Here is a 19,151-nt window from a genome sequence, read left to right on the forward strand (position 1 = left end):
AATCAAAAACTATTTGTATGAACAAGTAATATGATTCTTATATAAAGATCTTACATAAAGATAATTTTATTTTTGATTGCCTGTAATATATCTTGGTAGAGGAATACATTTCCTGCAGTCATATTACTTGCCCTTTTGGAAAGAGAAGCACCACTTTGCAGGGGGTGGATTCAAATGAATAAGTGTCTTTCTGCATCCTATGTTTCGATCAGGTATTTCATTTTTCATATGTTACCTATGAGCGCAAAAAGTGGTCTGAAGCTCAACATCAAAAAAACTAAGATCACGGCCACAGGTCCCATCACTTCCTGGCAAATAGAAGGAGAAGCTATGGAGGCAGTGACAGATTTTACTTTCTTGGACTCCATGATCATTGCAGATGGTGACAGCAGCCACAAAATTAAAAGAAGCCTGCTTCATGGGAGGAAAGTGATGACAAACCTAGACAGCATCTTAAAAAGCAGAGACATCACCTTGCTGACAAAGGTCTGCATAGTCAAAGCTACGGTTTTTCCAGTAGTGATGTATGGAAGTGAGAGCTGGACCATAAAGAAGGCTGACCGCCAAAGAATTTTTGAATTGTGGTGCTGGAGGAGACTCTTGAAAGTCCTTTGGACTGCAAGGAGATCAAACCTATCCATTCTGAAGGAAATCAACCCTGAGTGCTCTCTGGAAAGATAGATCCTGAAGCTGAGGCTCCAATACTTTGGCCATCTCATGAGAAGGTGGCATCTATTTCATGAATACCTTACCTCAGCTTTGTATTGGGAACTACCATGTTTCCCCCAAAATAAGAAAGGGTCTTATATTAAATTTTGCTCCAAAAACACATTAGGGCTTATTTTCAGGGGATGTTTTATTTTTTCATGTGGAACAATCTATATTTATTCAAATACAATCATGTCTTCTTCTTCTGGTTGCTGCACAATGATGGAGGGCGGAGTTTCATTTAACTGGGGCTTATTTGGGTGTAGGGCTTATATTACAAGCATCCTGAAAAATCATACTAGGGATTATTTTCAGGTTAAGTCTTTAGCTGTGGGAACTAGCTGTGACCTTTTCTGGGTTGTGAAGAATTCATTATGATAAGTCACATGTTGGCTATATCTGTGTGCATCTTCCTTATGGGATATTTGTAGAGTAACTTGGCCAAAGAGGGTATCAGAGTGGGAAATGACAACAGCTATTTTTTTTTGTTTGTTTTGCTTTTGATTTGCTTCTAAACATAATTCAATACTGATTATTACCTGCAAAGTCAACACATGTTGAGGCCAGTTTTCCCCCTCCTTGGGAAAGGCCACATGAGCTACCGTATTTGCCGGCGTACAAGATGACTTTTTTGGCCCCCAAAACATGCCTCCAAGTGGGGGGGGTTGTCTTATATGCCGGGTGCACTTCAGTTGGGCCAGGAAGGAGCCGCCACCGAGTGAGTGACGTGGGGCCGCTCTGGCAGGGGAGGAAGGCGAGTGGGCGGTCCGGAGGGAGGGAGGGAAGCAGAGCCGGCCATGCCTGAGCGGCCAGAGCCCGCCGCTGGGCTGCCCGCCGCCCCGCGCCACTGAGCCAGCTGCCTGCTCACCCGCCTGCCAACGGATAGCCACTTCCCCTCCTCCTCCTCCGCTGCCACCTGCCTGGCCACTTCCCCTCCTCACTGGCCATGAATGTCCAGTGCAGGCCAGGGCCCCTGCCGCAGCAGAGCCATCCACTCTATATTTTGAGTGGAAATGTTGGGGCGTCGTCTTATAGGCCCAGTCATCTTGTACGCCTGCAAATACGGTAGTTTGCATGCTATGTCCAGCATCTAAGACTGGGTTTTATATTCGGCCACTTTTGGAAGTGTGCTTGTGGAGAATTAGAGAGTAGACATTTTGATAGTAGCAGAAGCAGCCAAAATGTGATTTTGGTGTATAAAAAAGTCAACCCCCCCCCAACTATGCAAACTTCCTTCTGAAAGAAGTTTGATTATCTCCTCTTGAGCTCTAGCAGGCTAGCAAAGTTTTATTGAAGCCTGTTCATAACTTCCTGTTTGGTCAAATGAGTAGCTCATATATGTCCTCTCTCTGTTTTTTTTATTATATTATAGCCCATGAAGAAGGCTAAAAGTGAAATAGCTGAAAGGCGCTGGGCTTATCTTTGAATAAAGTATTCATACCCATTTTTACATCCTGGGACCACCATCTCTCTTTGCTTGACAGCTCAAAAGTAATTTAACATCCCCTTCTTCTGTGGGAGCTCTCGGACTGTGCGGTTTGCCCAAGCTACACAGACACACTTTTCTAGGAAATACAGGATCAATTCTGGCTCCACAGCCAGGCACTCAACTTACTGAGTTATTTAGCTGGAATTTCTATTTGATAAATGTTAAATGCCATGTTATAATAGCTGCCTAGAGTGTTCTTATAGACCAGATGGGCGGGGTACAAATCAAATAAGTTAAGTAAGTAAGTAAGTAAGTAAGTAAGTAAGTAAGTAAGTAAGTAAGTAAGTAAGTAAGTAAGTAAGTAAGTAAGTAAGTAAGTAAGTTTATTCACGCAAGACAATTTGTACTGTATTAATTCTTCTAAATGAATCTTTTCTTCATTGAAATTACTATATACTGTATTTTCTAGAGAAATTTGTTATAGAAGAGTGTATATTAATTGTAATCACCATCATAGAACTGCGGAGCTGGAAATTTTCTGTTTACACCATAAACTTTGGCAGTAATAACTTCCATTTCCAACTTCCATTTAGAAAAATATTAGAATTATAATTCTGCAGATAATGTCTGCAGTGCACTTTGAACACTTAAAGTGCTGAACAATGTTGTTGTTTTACTTTCCAAACTCAGATGCTGCTGTTCCAAAATGAAGACATGTTATAACTATGGATTTCTGACCGCATAGGCAGGACTATTTGATCCCTTTTAAAATACTGTGTTGCATGCTCAGAATGAATTTAGAATTGAAGACTTGAAAACTTTCCAACAGCTGGAAACATAATATGTACATGCATTCACTTTGGTTTTAGCATTAGAAGCTTTGTTTAAACATGCTACTCTGCTGATATGACAGTTTAGTGAAAAACACAAAACACAAGAAACTGCTGAATATTGAAAGATATATGGGGCAAAAGGCTGATGTCTTCCTTTTAGAATAAGTGAAATTTTAATCTACTTAAAAGTATAGATTCTTATTCTCTCTTTGTTTATGAAAGTAGTTTCTTCTGTTAATATAACTTGGAATATTGCATGTTAAATACTGTAGTACACTTGAATATTTTTGAAGTCCCCAAGGCCTCCATTTAGGTCCCTTAACACACACTGTTTTGAGCTTTCAAAAATAAGACAAACAGACTGTAGTTTAGAGCTATTTGGCTGCTTTGTTTTACTTCTTCTCAATGTGTTGCTTTCTTTTTTCATACTAGTTGAGTGGGACCTTTGCAGAAGCTTCTGAAGGCAGAGCTGCCACTATGAAAAAAAACGTATTCATGTTTTTTTCATTCTGGCATCATTCATATGTGCTTAGTTAACTTGCATGTCATACCAAAATGGTAGCGCATATTAGGTGAAATCCTTTTGCTTGGTTTTGCAAAAGGTATACATTCTAGAGGTGAATTGCCTCAAGTTAAGAAAATTATAGACATCTGTTGCATGTTGAGTCACATGATTTGTCATGTAAAAGATAATATCTATAGATATTTCTTGAGGTAGTTCACCTTAAAATTATATCTTTTGATAACTAAGCAAGAGGATTTCAGTCAGTTTCTCAGTTGATTAAAGTTAGGTGGCTTGTAAACAAGGACCATTTCTCATGTGTTCAGTTAGTTTTCCTGTAAAATGAATTGATTATGCTGTCCAGCTGTCAGCAGACTCATTGGCTGATCTGGCTTCTTCCTTGCTTGCTGAAGACTTATATTTTGTTACCTGAAGAGTGATGAGGAAGTATGCAAATTGTTACCATACAAATCTCATTAATGAGATGAATAAATACTGATGTTATTTTAAATGTTTTATTTTGTCTGATGTACGCCGCTCCAGAGTAGTCGAATGACTAGATGGGCAGGATATAAATATAATAAATAAGTAAAATAAATAATGTAGTATCCTTCTCTGTCCCTCTTGTTTTCATAGAGATTGCTGAGGAGTGGTTAAGCCGCAGCTTAAGAAGTACAGGGAATACAACTGATCATGGTTCTTCAGGAGGTAGTGCGCACCCTGAATACATTGCTTTTTTCCTGATTCCTGTCTTCTTCTTCATGGGACTCCTGGGGGTTTTGATCTGTCACATGCTAAAGAAAAAAGGGTATCGCTGTACAACAGATGCTGAGCAAGAAGAGGAGCAGCTTGAAGAAAAAATAGGTAGGCAAGAACAATCTTCAAAACACTTTGATACTAATATGGTAATGTAGGAATAGTATGCATTGACTCTATGTTGTATGCTGGGTGTAGACCATTCACAAATCTTTGGGACTTTTTTCAGGACGGCCTAGCTTCAAATCATGAAAAACAATGGCTAGGTTATACAGAGGGGAAATTAAATAAGTTAACTTTTATGATGATATGGCACCTCTGTTGAAATCGGATACTGAGGCAAAGAGTAGAGTAAAAGTGAGCAGTAGGCTGAATAGAAATTCGCTGTTATTGCATTACAATAGGTGTTCTGTTATGCTATGTTGAATGGATTGACAGAAAATAATAAGATAAAAAAATTAAAAACAAAGGGTAGAAGTGTGTGGGGAGAGACATTTCACATGTAGTATATAGAATAGGAAGGAGAATCATTTTTCTGCATAGGGCAGAATTCTAACTTGGTGAGGCTCTCAGGAGTCATGTTGCAGCATGCAACATGGGTGGGGTTAAAGGAATGTGATGGAGTTAAACTAAGGTAAGCAGGACCAGATGTGAAATTTGCCATTCAGTCAACCCTCGACTTACGAACGGCCCTATTTACGAACATTTCGACTTAACAAACCGCTCTGATAGGGAAATATTCCCTCTACTTGCGAACTTGGCAAATGTATAGCAATCCTCATAGGGCTTTCAAGGAAATTAAGATATTTAAGGATTGTTCCACACCCCCAGTGTGGTTCAGCATGGAAGAAATTACACAAGTACTTTCAATTCTAACTCTTCTGGATGGAAATGATGCCACACATTGAGTTATTGCATTCCTGCATGATATTCTGCTTGGGTGGTTGAAGAGGAACATTTGTTACTTTTGCCATGAGAGAGTAGGCCAGTGACATTTTACAAAGTTGTTTTGTTTGTTTATTTGTTCCCCCCAAGCGTAAAAGATCCAGGTCTGCCAGGTGATCTCATGATATGTATGAAGTGTGTGAAATCCCCATATGAGGATGTTCTTCTTCGTAGTCTCTGAATGAACACAATTAGGTATTACTGCACCTGCGCATGACTTCTCAGAAGTTTCTAGACTTTAAAAACATGTGATTAGAGGGACGTTCCCCCGTGGAGCACATGCTCCGCTCGCCAGAGACCTCCTCAGTTTCTTTTAGCCGCCGCTCAGGTCAGTCCTTTCAATGAGCTAGAGCCACCACTTTCTCTTTTGAAAGCCTTATTCCTCTGTACCTCATGGCCGTTTTTACTGTATTTGGCGTTCCCTCATGAGTTCTTCCTCTTTATCTTACTTCCCCAGTTTTCTCCTTTCTTTCTCAATCTATTTCGGTCTCTTCCCCGTTTTCACCATTTCCTTTATTGCCCCCCCCCGGCCCTTCAAGTGGTGTGTGCTCTGCACTAACAAAATCACACCCTCCGATGGGCATGATCGTTGCCTTTTTCGCCTAGAGAACAACATCAAACCCATAACTGTGCAGAGCGTAAAAAACTAACTAAACTGGCACTCAAATTGAGATTACAGCGTCTCAGATCTCACCTTTGGGAGACATCTCTTCATCCACCGGCTCCACAGATGGAATCAGGCTGTCCACTGGCTTCTCGGCAAGACCCACCTCACTTGATCTCAAGCCCAGCCACACCTTCTCCAAAGTTAAAAGACCATTCTAAGTCTTCAAGACCAAAGCTGACGCTGACACCGAAGCATCCAAAATCGAAGGGTCCATCTAAATCAAAGAGAGACAAGACTAAGATAAATAAACCAAGAAAATCTTCACAACCTACTCACCCAGATCCACCTCAGATGACCATACCATCACCAATCTTAGAAGAATCTTCACGAGATGCTCCAGAGACTGTCTCGGATCTAGGCAATGTCTCATCTCCACCTCTAGGCCAGCTCATTACTTCGGCTGATAGCCTCTCTCAGAGAATTGGCCACTCAGTGGCGGATGTCCCATCCAGCCCGGCCTTGGCCCATTCCAGCCCTGCACTAACAGGGCGAGCAGTATCTCCACCAATCTCCGAGCTTGACTATCCAACGAGATCGCCCTCTTGTAAACGTCGAGCAAAAAACAGACACCTCTCTCCTGCGGAATATGAACCACCACACAGAGAATACGTATATTATAGAGACCCCTCCTGATACCATTGGAGAGATGACTACCGAGACCCGTACCACGTACACTATGAGACATATTCCCATGGAGACGAGATAGGGGAGCCCCTTTAATATGATAAGCCTAAATGTGTAAGATACACCATCACATATCCACCCATGCGCTCTCCATCACTCTTCCTGTCTCCACCTCATGACCGACCTTCCAGAAGCACAGTTTATCGACAAATACCTCGACCTGTCAAACCAGCCTTGAGATACCGTCCTGAACATGTCGGCTAAATGGTCTAAATCACTGGTTCTTAATCTTGGGTTACTCAGGAGTTTTGGACTGCAACTCCCAGAAGCCTTCACCACCAACTGTGCTGGCTGGGGTTTCTGGGAGTTGCAGTTCAAAAACATCCAAGTAACAAAGGTTAAGAACCACTGGTCTAAATCTTCTGCGACACCGGGACGCTCGATACCAACTACATCTCAACCTCAGAGTCGACATCACCCTCTTCCGTACAAGCCACTACTACTTACACAGGTCCACACACTCCTCCATATGAGTCTGATCCACTTTCCACTCAACAGCCCCCGACCTTGAAACCCTTACCACAAAAACCACAATACCATTCCCCTTTACCAACTTCTTCTACCTCCAATCATTCTCCTTCTTTGATCGCTTCTCAAGAATCACCCTCTAATCTCCTCACTCTGAACTCTGATCTGGCAGAAAACCACCCACTGTCCCCTTCAGAAGACTTTACTTCATATAGCCAAATGGTTCTAAGAATAGCTAAATCTTTAGAGCTTGTGGTAGATGAACCTCCGCCTTAAAAACAAGACTTAGTCTTTGATGATATAAATCAAGATAAAGTGCCTCCATTAAGTCTTGCCTTTATTCCAGCAATGCTTGATCTCGTAAAAGAATCATGGGACAAGCCCCCATCTTCTCTCCAGATTTCTCGGAGAATAGAAAATCATTACAAAACTCACGGCATGGACATTTCATTTCTCTCAAAACATCCCATCCTAAACTCTATTATAGTCGAATCTCGAGCCCAGAACAAGTCCTCCGTGGCCCTGACTAATAGAGAAGGGAGAAAACTTGATATCTTAGGGAGACTTCTCTATTCACTCACATCCTTCATTATGAGGGTTGCGAACTATCAAGCTGCCATGGGAGCCTACCAGCGCCAACTTTGGAATCGGGTACTCCCTATACTCCAGGTAACCCCTGATGATACTAAGTCAGAAGGTTTAAACATAGCATAGCTTCCAGACACATAGCAGAAGCCGCGTCAAAAGCAATGGCCCCTTCCATTGGCCTGTGCCGCCATGCATGGCTCAGATCCACTGGAGTATCTGATGACACAAAAACTCGTATCGAAGACCTTCCCTTTGACGGAACTGGACTATTTAATGAGAAGACTGGTGAAGTTATGGGCAACTTGCATAAGATTCGCAAAACAGCAAAGTCTTACGCAACTCAGCAAACTTTCAGATATCAGCACCCTCAATGGAGGAAGCAGCCCTTTGTACACTAGCCATTTCAGCCACAATACAAACCTTACACATCACAATCCTCTGACCATCCATTTCCCATGCCATCAGTCTCATCTGGTCCTAACTTTTGATCTCAAACACAGCAACAACAAAGACAACAGCCATTTCACCGTCAGCAGAAAAAGACCAAACCATATCCCGGACTCCTCCGAGCACAAGATCTACACTTTCCATACCCGTCTCTCACCATTTCTCAGTTCATGGACTCAAATCACCAACTATCACTGGGTTCTTTCTATCATCACTCACGGTTACATTATGGAATTCGACCACCCCCTACCTTTCACTTGCATAAAAACCACCCCCTTCTCTACAGCCCTACAAGATAAAGTACTTCTTCTCCAGAAACATGCTATCCTCCCAGTTCCACAGTCAGATAGCCACAAAAGTTTCTATTACTGTTACTTCACAGTACCAAAGAAAGATGGAGGTCTCCGCCCAGTACTCAACCTCAGAAAACTCAATGACTACATTCACCCCAAACAATTCAGAATGACTACCCTTGACACCATAATCCGTCTCCTTTCTCTCGGAGACTGGTTCGTAGTCATTGAATTACAAGAAGCTTATTTCCATATCTCCATTCACCCTGGACATCAAAATTTTCTATGTTTCCATTTCAACCATACCACCTATCAGTTCTGAGCTCTCCCCTTCGGTCTGTCAACAGCACGCAGAACTTTCCCCAAGTGTCTCGCCCCTGTCGCTGCCTTCCTCCGTCTACGGGGAATCACAGTCTTTCTGTACATAGACAACTGGCTGATCATCTCAGACTCATACCAGACCGTATTGAATGATGCCCGCTTTACCCTAACCCTCCTAGCAGATCTCGGACTAAAGGTAAATTTTTCAAAATCATGCCTCGACCCATCTCAAACTGTTACCTACATAGGAGCTCAATTAGACTCCTCCCAAGCTCGTGCCTTTCTCCCACAAGAAAGGATCGACAAACTCAAAAACGCAATCCAAGTATTTCGACTTCTACATTATGTCACAGCTCATCATGCCCACATCTTCTAGGGCTCATGGCCTGCACAACAGCAGTCATTCAACATGCAAGACTAAAAATGAAGTCTTTTCAATCATGGTTCCTCTCTCTTTTCGACCCCTTAGAGGATCACCCCTACAAACAACTACTAGTATCCAAAGAACTCTCCAACCAACTTTCATGGTGGACTTACTATCCGAATCTCCTCATCAGTCAATCGTTTGCTCCCCTCCAGCTCACGACACAGGTCATAACCAATGCCAGCCCTTTGGGATGGGGAGCTCACTGTCAAGGATGCAGGATTCACGCCGTATGGAATTCAAAAGAAAAATGGCTTCATATTAACCATTTAGGGCTGTTCGCTATAATCAAGGCCTTTCAAGCCTTCTGAGCTTTGATCTCTGGACAAGCAATCCAACTTGCCCCAGACAACATGACCGCTTTATTCTACGACAACAAACAGGAAGGCACACACTCCCTCTCCCTTCTACATCTAGCAATAAGACTTTGGGAATGGTGCTACACCCACCATGTTTTTCCCATGGCAGTCCATGTATCTACTCAGGACAGTTCATTAGCAGATCATCTCAGCAGGCTAACCACATCAATGCATGAATGGTCACTAGACAACACTTTTTTCGGCCAACTGTGCAACAGCTGGGATACCCCCACAATAGATGTTTTTGCGTCCCCCCACAACTCAAAGTGCACCCTGTACTGTTCAAGAGTGGGAATAGGCACTCACTCTCAGGAAGACACTTTCTTGATCAAATGGACTCACAACATCTTATATCTGTTCCCTCCAATTCCAGTAATCCAATGAACAATCATAAAACTTTGTCAGTCTCAATCCAATGCAATCTTGATTGCACCATGGTGGCCCAGACAGCCTTGGTTCACCCAGCTCAAGAAGATGTCATCAGACTTCTTCACCTCCCATCCATTCCCCACTTCCTGACACAAGACAACGGAGCGATCCACCATCCAGATCTAATGTCTCTCAAACTTACAGCATGGAGGATTCTCCCACCTTAAAAGCTGTCCTCGATAGAGCTGGAAAACCGGCAACTCATCTCCTCTATACTCATAAATAGAAATCATTTCCTCCTTCACCACCTCCAATAACTTGATATCTTCACCAGTCTCTCTAAAGACTCTTCTTACCTTCATTTCACATCTCTTTCACCATGGCTTGTCTCACTCCACACTGAAGATCTATATCTCTGTGATTGTTGCACACCAACCTCCACACTCTGAGTCAGCCCGACTATTCTCACATCCGATGTTAAAAAGATTCTTAAAGGGTCTTCGTAACGTGCAACCTACCCACCGACCCCTTCTCCCACAGTGGTCTCTACAGATCATCCTTACAAAGCCTCCATTTGAACCCATGACTACCACTGACCTCAAACTCCTTTCTCTCAAAACAGGCTTTTTGGTTGCAATAACATCAGCTTGAAGGGCTAGTGAACTTTCAGCCCTCCAATCCGACCCACCCTATATACAATTTCATCCAGACAAGGTCACCCTTCACCCTGATACTTCTTTTCTTCCAAAGAGTGTATCGGACATTCATTTAAACCAACCATTAATCTTACTTTCACTTTTTTCATCTCCTCAAACTAATGCTGAGTGCATGCTCCATATGCTCGATGTCAGGCACTCCTTAGCTTTTTATTTTGACAGGACTCGATCTTTCAGAAAAACTCCACGACTTTTCATATGTTTTCATTGCCCTCATAAGGGCTCAGCACCATCCTCACAAACTCTATCTAGGTGGATTATTCAGACAGTCACTCTGGCTTATGAGCGATTAGGCAAATCAGCTCCAGATGCTCTTCGCGCACACTCTACCAGAGCTCTTTCAACCTCAACTGCTTTCAACGTGGCATTGACATTTCTCACATCTGCCGTACTTCCACTTGGTCCACCCCATCAACCTTTGTCTCGCATTCGTGGCTAGCTGTTCGAGCAAAGAGTAATGCAGCCTTTGGCCGAGGTGTCCTAACCTCCTTACTTCAGTGACGTCCCACCAACCGGTAAGTGAGCTTGCTAGTCACCCAATTGTGTGCATTCACAGCGAGCACGAAGAAGAAAAAGAGGTTACCTACTTGTAACCATAGTTCTTTGAGTGGTCCTCTGTGAATCCACCCATCCCACCCATCCTCCCCTCTGTCCGTCATTTGTCATCTACACTTACCTCTGATAGCAGTGGACTTTAGGGAACTGAGGAGGTCTCTGCTGGGTGGAGCATGCGCTCCATGGGGGAGTGTCCTTCTAATCACATGTTTTTAAGCTCTGGAAACGTCCAAGAGGTCCTGCGCAGGCGCAGTAATACTCAATTGTGTGGATTCACAGAAGACCACTCGAAGGACCATGGTTACAGGAGGGTAAGCTCTTTTTTTCCTGTTCCTTAGGTGCTAGTGCAGCGATGTCAAGTTTAATCTCTTAGGCACACTCAATTGGAAGTGAGAATTTAGGTAAACGTAGCCTTTAAGCTAGGTGTATGACACATGTGCCAATCCACATGTTTTTGTACTGCTGTCAGCCCTTGTCATCATCAGTGGTGAAGGATGATAGTAGCATAAATAGAACAACCTCTGGAGACCCACGCTGTCCACAACCCTGTCTTAAATAAAGTTTCTATATCCCAGCATATGTGGATTTTAGATGAATAATGAGCATATAGAAAGGCTGACTGTGCAGGGTAGTTTCTAAGGCATGCCCTCATGTAGGCAAGGCATTCTTACAAAGGCCAGGGTACCATTTTGGAAGGAAGAAAACAATAACTTGGGGTATGTCAAAGTTAAAATTGCCAGACTCAGAGTCTTGACCTAGGTATCTTGTATTTTGCAACTTTAACCTGACTTTGACCTTTAACTGAGACTTTTTGTGCACTTGGGTAGAGAAGGCAGTAGCTGCATGCTGCATCAGCTTCTGCTATTCGGAAGGCAATAGGAAGCCTCTGGATTAGCCAGGTCTTGAAGAAGAGAGCAGTATCACTGTCAGATTTTGGCTCCCTCTCGGTTGTTTCCCCCCCCCCCCCAACATGCACTTTCTGCTTCAGTCTTTGGTTGGAGAATGTGTCACTCTAGTGTAGACTTGAATATGGGTGTCCAAAGTCTTGGTCTAGCTCTGGGGAAGGATCAAAATCTTGAGACAGACAGGGATATGCACAGTCTGCACCTGTTACATTTTTTTCATTTGTCATCTACATGTGGACTTTTCAGCTTGGATTCAGCTCTTCAGTTAGAGAATATAAATGATAGTTTACAAAGGTGATTGCTTTGATTTTTGCCTCATGTATTATTCATATGTTATTTTTGTGGAATTCTGTTGTCATGCTTTCTTTTAAAAGTATTTTATGACTTTCCAGGAATATATGAGAACATGGGTCAGTTTTTTGTTTCTGTTTTCAGAGCTGAACGAAACTACTAATGATAATGGTGACACTGTGGGACAAATTGTTGACTATATTATGAAAAATGAAGGTATGTGCTTTATATATTTAGTTATAAATAATTTGACATCTGCAAACCTTAACACTTCCTCCTATTTCTGTATGGCTACATAGCAGAAGTGAGTTTGCATCTTAGTATTAGTATTTTTTCGTTGTTGCTCGTCATTCCATGGAAGCTCCAAAAGTGAAATCTTGTATCTGTTTACTCATCAAAAGTGGGGCTTATAGCTCTGGATAAATAAATATACAACTTTTGTAGGAACACATACTGAACTTGCAAAAGTATACTAATACTATTTATTTATTTATTTATTAGATTTTTACCCCGCCCCTCTAGACAATGTCTACTTGCATGCAAACTCACTTCTGCTATGTAGCCATACAGAAACAAGAGAAAGTGTTAAGGTTTGCAGATGTCAAACAAATAAACACCCAACAGCAGCCAATTGAGGACTGAACATGCTTAGAAGACATAGAGGGCTGGCTGATTGGGGTTGAGAAGCATAAAAACAGTGATGGTAATGGAATAAGAACCTGCCAGAAAACATGGCTTGTTGCCTTGAATGCCAACATGGAAACATTTTGTTGCAGGTCATACCTGTACTTTTTAGGATACAAATGTGCAGCTTAAGACTTTAAACTTTAAAAAATGTAATATACAAGTACAGTGGTGCCCCGCTAGACGCTTACCCTGTTAAACAACGAAATCGCTTGACGATGACTTTCTTGCGATCGCAATTGCGATCGCAAAACAATGTTTCCTATGGGGGATTTTTGCTTTATGTTGATTAGGTCCTTGCTTTGCGAACCGTTTGTTCGCAAAACAATGATTTTTTCCAGCTCCGCAAAATGGCTTCCCTTCACAAAATGGCTGGCTTCCCTTCGCAAAATGGCTGTTTTCCGGACAGAAGCTTCACAAAACAGTAATTTTAAACAACTGATCGGCCGTTCTCTATGGGCAATCTTTGCTGGGCAATGAGGTATTTCCCCATTGGAATGCATTAACCGGTTTTCAGTGCATTCCAATGGGTTTTTCTTTCGCATGACGACGATTTTGCTGTACAGCGATTTTAACGGAACGGATTATCATCGTCATGCAGGGCACCACTGTAGGAATGTTTTCCATGTTAGTTATTAACAACTACAGAAATAATTAGTCTAGTTACAGTAGTTGCCTTCTAATCCATTAACATTTATGATGAGGATTGTTGCCTCATTGCCTCTGTGGTATTCAAAGCAATTTAGCTGAATTCTGAATTTCTCATTTTTTTTTTAAAAGTGCAGGCCTAAACACTTTGTGACAGATCAAACCAAAAGCAACAGTGGCCAGTATCTTATTGAGCTTCTGCTGTGTGGCAAGTCCTGCCATTTTGGTAATGTGAAGTCACACCATTTGCATAACATTGGTCAGGTGATGGTAAGCCTTATAAAGAAAATCCATTTTCTTTTGTGCAGGGGCAATACCTATGGCAGCACTGTGCTGTTGGGATTTTCCACTCAGTAGAAGCTGCATAGGATAGTGGCTAATGAGTGGTAAAGTCTCACCAGCTTATTTCTCATCAACAGCAGTGACTGAAGTGGGGAAAGCACTGTCTATTTTGAAATGGATAGAACTGTGTCATTGCAGAATATACAACAATATCATTTGACAAATTTACATTAAAAACAGGTTGGCTTAAAAACAGAGCAGTCCTTTGACATGCCAGCCTTCTCAGTAGCAAGTCTTGCTGTGTGAGACATTCAAACATGTACTCTTCCCACCTCTCTTTGGAAGCAGCGTATATCCCCAGAAGAAGGGCACAACACATAACCAATATTCAGGTGTTCTGATAGTGTGTAGAGTGCATGTGATGTGGGGACTATGCTAGCCGCACCATCTCATTCAGCTTTCGGTATGTAAAAGCAAGTCTGAAGATGGGGAGGCATTGAATGTGAACCAAAATATCATAAAACTGGGGTCCTGCCTACAGAGATGCAACAGCATTCTCTTCATACTGTTACTTTTGGACGTTTAACGTGACACTGGAAACTGGAGGGCTTAGTGTGTTCTCCTCCTCATTCATATTCTCCAGACATTTTCACAATGCCTGGATAGGGCTGTAGTTACTCTGAACACATGGATCTGCTTTTAAGGCTTTGCATAGTACAGAATTTATCCTTTGGTTTTTTTACCATCCTATGTATGCCTTTCTCTATATGGAGTTTATCCCACTGATGGGACTTGCTCCTGGGTAGGTGCATAATAGGATCGCAACCAAATAAATATTATTCTCAGTGACTCAAAACAGTTTCTGATTAAATCAAATTAATTTTGTTTATAGCTTTTTTTCTTGCTGCTTACTAATTTGTTTAAAACATACATTGAGCAAACTGTGTGGAAAATGATTGATCCCCAAAGCATTAAATACACTTTGTAATTCTTATAGCTAATGCTGATATACTGAAGGCCATGGTGGCTGATACCTCTGTCTATGATCCTGAAAGGTGAAGCATTTTTTTTATTGTAATATATTTTCTCTTTCCCAACCTGCTTTAAAGAATATCATTTGTATAATTCTGCAGTGAACCAAAGACGGCTATAGATGCTAAATATTTTTCAAGTTGTTCCAAGAAACAGTTATTGACTTTCCCTGATCTTTAAAATCTGCCAGTGAGATGTTAATTTGGCATTCATGCATCTGTTTTAAAAAGCTGACTGAGATGCCTTCATGCCTCATTAAGCTGAAAATAGCAATGTGGCTTCACAAAAAAGATATATCTTTATATATTTAAGTATGTGTACATATATAATCTTTGACCAAACTCCGGGAGGCAGCAGAAGACAGGAAGGCCTGGCATGCTCTGGTCCATGGGGTCACGAAGAATTGGGCACAACTTAATGACTAAACAACAACATATATAATCACATAATCAATATGGTGGATGCCTTACAGAGTAGCATAAGCAGGAATTTCAAAAACTGAGCCCTCTTCCTGAAGGAGTTTGATTTCTAAACTTTAGAAGAAGGGAAAATAAATGGAGGAAAAGAAAGATAGAGTTAAGGATAGCAGGAAAAATAAACATGGATCCATTTACACATGCTTTGAGTTAGGGATATATCGATGATTTCATTTTGAGGGGTGGAACTGCATAATGACTATTCTGTGAAGGTGTTTTCAGAGGCAAGCTATCCATGATGTGGTTTAGTTGTTGTCAGTGGTGGCAAAAACCTATTTCTCCCCCTTTCCCCTTTGCTCCGGTTTTGGAACTTGTTTTAGTATTATATACATATGCACTGTATCCCTTATACAAAAGGATATGAATAAACATTGGAATGAATAAAAGTGCATGTGGCACTATAGGGATTGAAAGAAGGACAAAACTGGTAAATAAAATATCATTCAGTTCGCTGGCATTAATGCTTCTTGCTTATATTGCAAAGAAAGAAATTGGACTTCTTGCAAAAAAAAAAAATGCTCTGCTGTTCCTCTTCGAAAAGGATTTCTAAGGTGCACCCTTAATTTCTTCAGGGAGTAAAGACTTAAAAAAAATTACCCAACTGTTTTGTGCAAGGGTGACAGAAATGCAGCTCTGTCTCTCCTAGAAACACTCTGGCAGAGTTGGCATGAACAGCAGAGAAATAGTGGCACACAGATGTTCTGGAGAGTGTTCGAAATAATAGGGGCAGAAGAGAGGAAAAGCAGAGATGTTTCATTTATTGTGTACCTTTGCTGTGGTAATTGTTTTCTTTTTCTTTTCTTTTTTCAAATCCTAAATAATAGCCCTACTACTCCAGGCAGCCCCGGCAGTCCAACAAGTCCAGTTTCTCCTTCCTCGCCTGGAGGTTCTCAGCTAAAGCATACTTGTCAAGGCCATCACCTGCATACAGTTGGTGGAATTGCGGGGACAGGTGCTTGCAGTCGCTGCACTCATAAGAGATGGCAGATTTTCAGTCCAAATAGAAAATCTAAAGAAGCAAGAAGAGCCAGGCATGGAGAAGTCACTGTGCTGTCTGTGGGAAGGTGCGTCCCTCTGGCATCATTTTCACGGGCCAATTATGATGTGCTACTTTTGTCCTTGTTACAAGTGTCAGGCTGTATATAAAATTGGTCCGGTTGTGATTGTGTCATGTAATTAATGGGTGATGAAACTGGTATTGAAAAGATAAGTTGATTTCTTCAAAAAATAAAAAGCATTGTGATTCCTACAATTTACTGTCAGATTTCTACTATCAGCAGTGTTAGGGAACAAAATATTTAACTTATCATGTTTGTGTGGTTTGATTTCTAAAATAAAATTATCATCTGGGATTATACTTCTTTAGCCCTAGTTCTTGCCATTTCATAAAATCATATGAAAATGTGCAAGACAAAAGGAGGCATATGATTTGCACCCACTCAGTTCTATTTAAGCACCCCTAAAATGGTGTCAAAGCTTTCTCTTGAACATCAGTGGCTGATATCTTTGCTGTAGGGCCCCCACTAGTGCCTGCAATACCTCCTATTCTCCGAAATGCTGTAGAGGGTGAGTGGCTGTACAAATTGCCCAAAATTCAGTTTAATTCCTTTATAATAAACATCTTCAGGTTTCAGTAAAGTGTGCTTCAGTAAATTTCATTTGTGTGAAAGTATACCTGACAGGGAGGAATTAATTTTTTTCTGGAAAATTTATATGCCTAAATTGCTCATGTATCATTTTTATTTCCAGATTTAGAGTTACAAAGGTGGGACACAAATCTAATTCAAAGGAACGTAAAAATGTGATGTCTGTCAGTGGTGCAGATGTCAATGGAGCAATGCCAGCTACTCCAGTCAAAGAAAGCTCTAAAGAGGTGACAGTCACACCTGCTGCCAAACAGGAATCAGAAGAACTGCATTGTACTCCTACCAAGGAAAGGCAGAAGATGAGATCTAGTTCTGAGCAACAGTCAGGCAGAGAAAGTTGTGAAGACCCAAAGTGAGGTCAGTACGGCATGGTTTTAATCCAGAGCTGGAAACCTTTTTGAGACTGATGTCTGTTTTGATGTTGGGTGACCTTTTAATTATTATTAGTTCTATTTACTTATATGCCACATTCTCCCAACAAGGGACTCAAACCGGCTTTTAACGACTGCATCCTTAAAAATTAAAATTCCATAGACAAGAGCAGCAGGACATTGGAACATCATTATTTCTTTTCTTCTCAAAACCCTTTCTCCTCACGTTGTTTCTTCACACAGCCCTCCTTGCGTCTTGCTAATAGTACATCCAATTACTTTCCACCAGAAGGAGCAGGACTCGCTGCTCCAAGGACAGGGACAACAGAACTTTCAGGGAACAGTTGTCAGTTTCTCCCGCAGTACCTTCTGCATACTTTAGTTGTGGGATGCTGCATATTTTTATCAGCATATTTTATCAGGTATTTTATATTTGCTATAACTTGTTTTAACTAATGATACTTGTAACTCTGTGCTATCAGACACTCTGGCAAGAGTTTACATGAGCAGCCATTAGCCTAAGAGACACCAGAAAATATGAAAGGAGAAAAGATGGGAATGCTGACAGCCCTCCCCCCCCTGCATAAGTTAACGGGGGGGGGAGGGATTGCAGTGTTTTCAACAGTAATGGTATTGGCAGTAGCAGTGGTGCTGGTGAGATTTGGTGACAGGGACAAGAAGGTCTTGGGCTTTCTCTTCTTTCTTTCTTTCTTTCCCATCTTTATCTAAATAAAGAGACACAAGATGGTGTATAACAACAAAAAATACTTATATTTAAAATCACAATAAATTAAAACATTAACATTAAAATAAAATTAAACCCAAATGATATTAAAAATATCATTAGTTCTTACAAGTTTAAGGCAAATGTAAAATACCTGGAAAAACATACTGCATCCGCCTACTAAAAGCACAATGCTGCGAGGAAGTAGAGGTCAAAAGCCAATTTAAAAAGGAAGGTGTTCACTTGGTGGCAGAAGGCTTGTAAGGAGTGGAACCAGTCTAGCCCAGTGAGGCAGCAAATTCCATAGATTGGGAGCAGCCACAAAAAATACCTTCTCTTGGAACCTCGCCAAATATGCCTGAGATAGTGGTGGGACTGAGAGATGGTCTTTCCCCACTAGTTAGTGATCTGTCCATGAAAACGCGCAGAGCCCTTTCTGCCGGCATGCGAGCCATAAGTTGCCGGATCGCTACTTCCCCCTCCCCTCCCTGCAGCCAAACCTGAGCAAGTGGCTGCAACCGTGGTGCTGGTGCCCAGACAGATGGTAGGTCAGCATCCGGAGCAGCTAGTGCTGGTGGCAAATACAGAGTGGGGTCTTGAGGCACTTCCGTGTCCGTGATTCCCCCTTCCACTGCCACTTCCAGTTCCGCCCACTGTTTCCCCCACTCCAATTTGGGCACGTGAGCCCAGAAAGGTTTGCTACCACTGATATAGACCATTTCAGTTCTACTGCCCCCCCCGCTACTCTTGCTCTTGCTACACAGAGAACCTAGGTGAGCAAAGCTGCAAAAAAGTAACTTGCTCCAGCTTCATCCAACCAAATCTCTAGGTCAGTATGCCCATCCATGACTTGATTGTGGATGGCTGCTGTTTTACCTTTTACTGACCTAGCATTTAGTGGCAGTACTTTTAACCCAGCAGGATCACTACCAAGGATATCCAGGCTGTGTGAGGTTTGAGGCATCTGTATTGAGCTTCAAAAAAGGCTTTAAAGTATAAGTTCCATAAAGCACAGATGAGTAATCAAT

The 19,151-nt window shown here is 41.7% G+C and overlaps 1 protein-coding gene across 1 annotated transcript in view; it reads left to right on the forward strand.

Annotated features, from left to right (window-relative positions):
• Positions 1–19,151, forward strand: part of RELL1 (RELT like 1) — a 36,684-nt gene that overhangs the window by 12,753 nt on the left and 4,780 nt on the right. The window contains exons 2-6 of the mRNA XM_020786186.3: positions 4,109–4,336; positions 12,405–12,476; positions 14,872–14,929; positions 16,207–16,446; positions 17,132–17,385. Of these exons, the coding sequence (XP_020641845.3) occupies positions 4,109–4,336; positions 12,405–12,476; positions 14,872–14,929; positions 16,207–16,446; positions 17,132–17,384 (851 nt within the window). The 3' untranslated portion in view covers position 17,385. The remainder of the gene's footprint in view (positions 1–4,108; positions 4,337–12,404; positions 12,477–14,871; positions 14,930–16,206; positions 16,447–17,131; positions 17,386–19,151) is intronic.

Source organism: Pogona vitticeps, chromosome 5, assembly GCF_051106095.1.
Source record: "Pogona vitticeps strain Pit_001003342236 chromosome 5, PviZW2.1, whole genome shotgun sequence".
Lineage (NCBI taxonomy): Eukaryota > Metazoa > Chordata > Lepidosauria > Squamata > Agamidae > Pogona > Pogona vitticeps.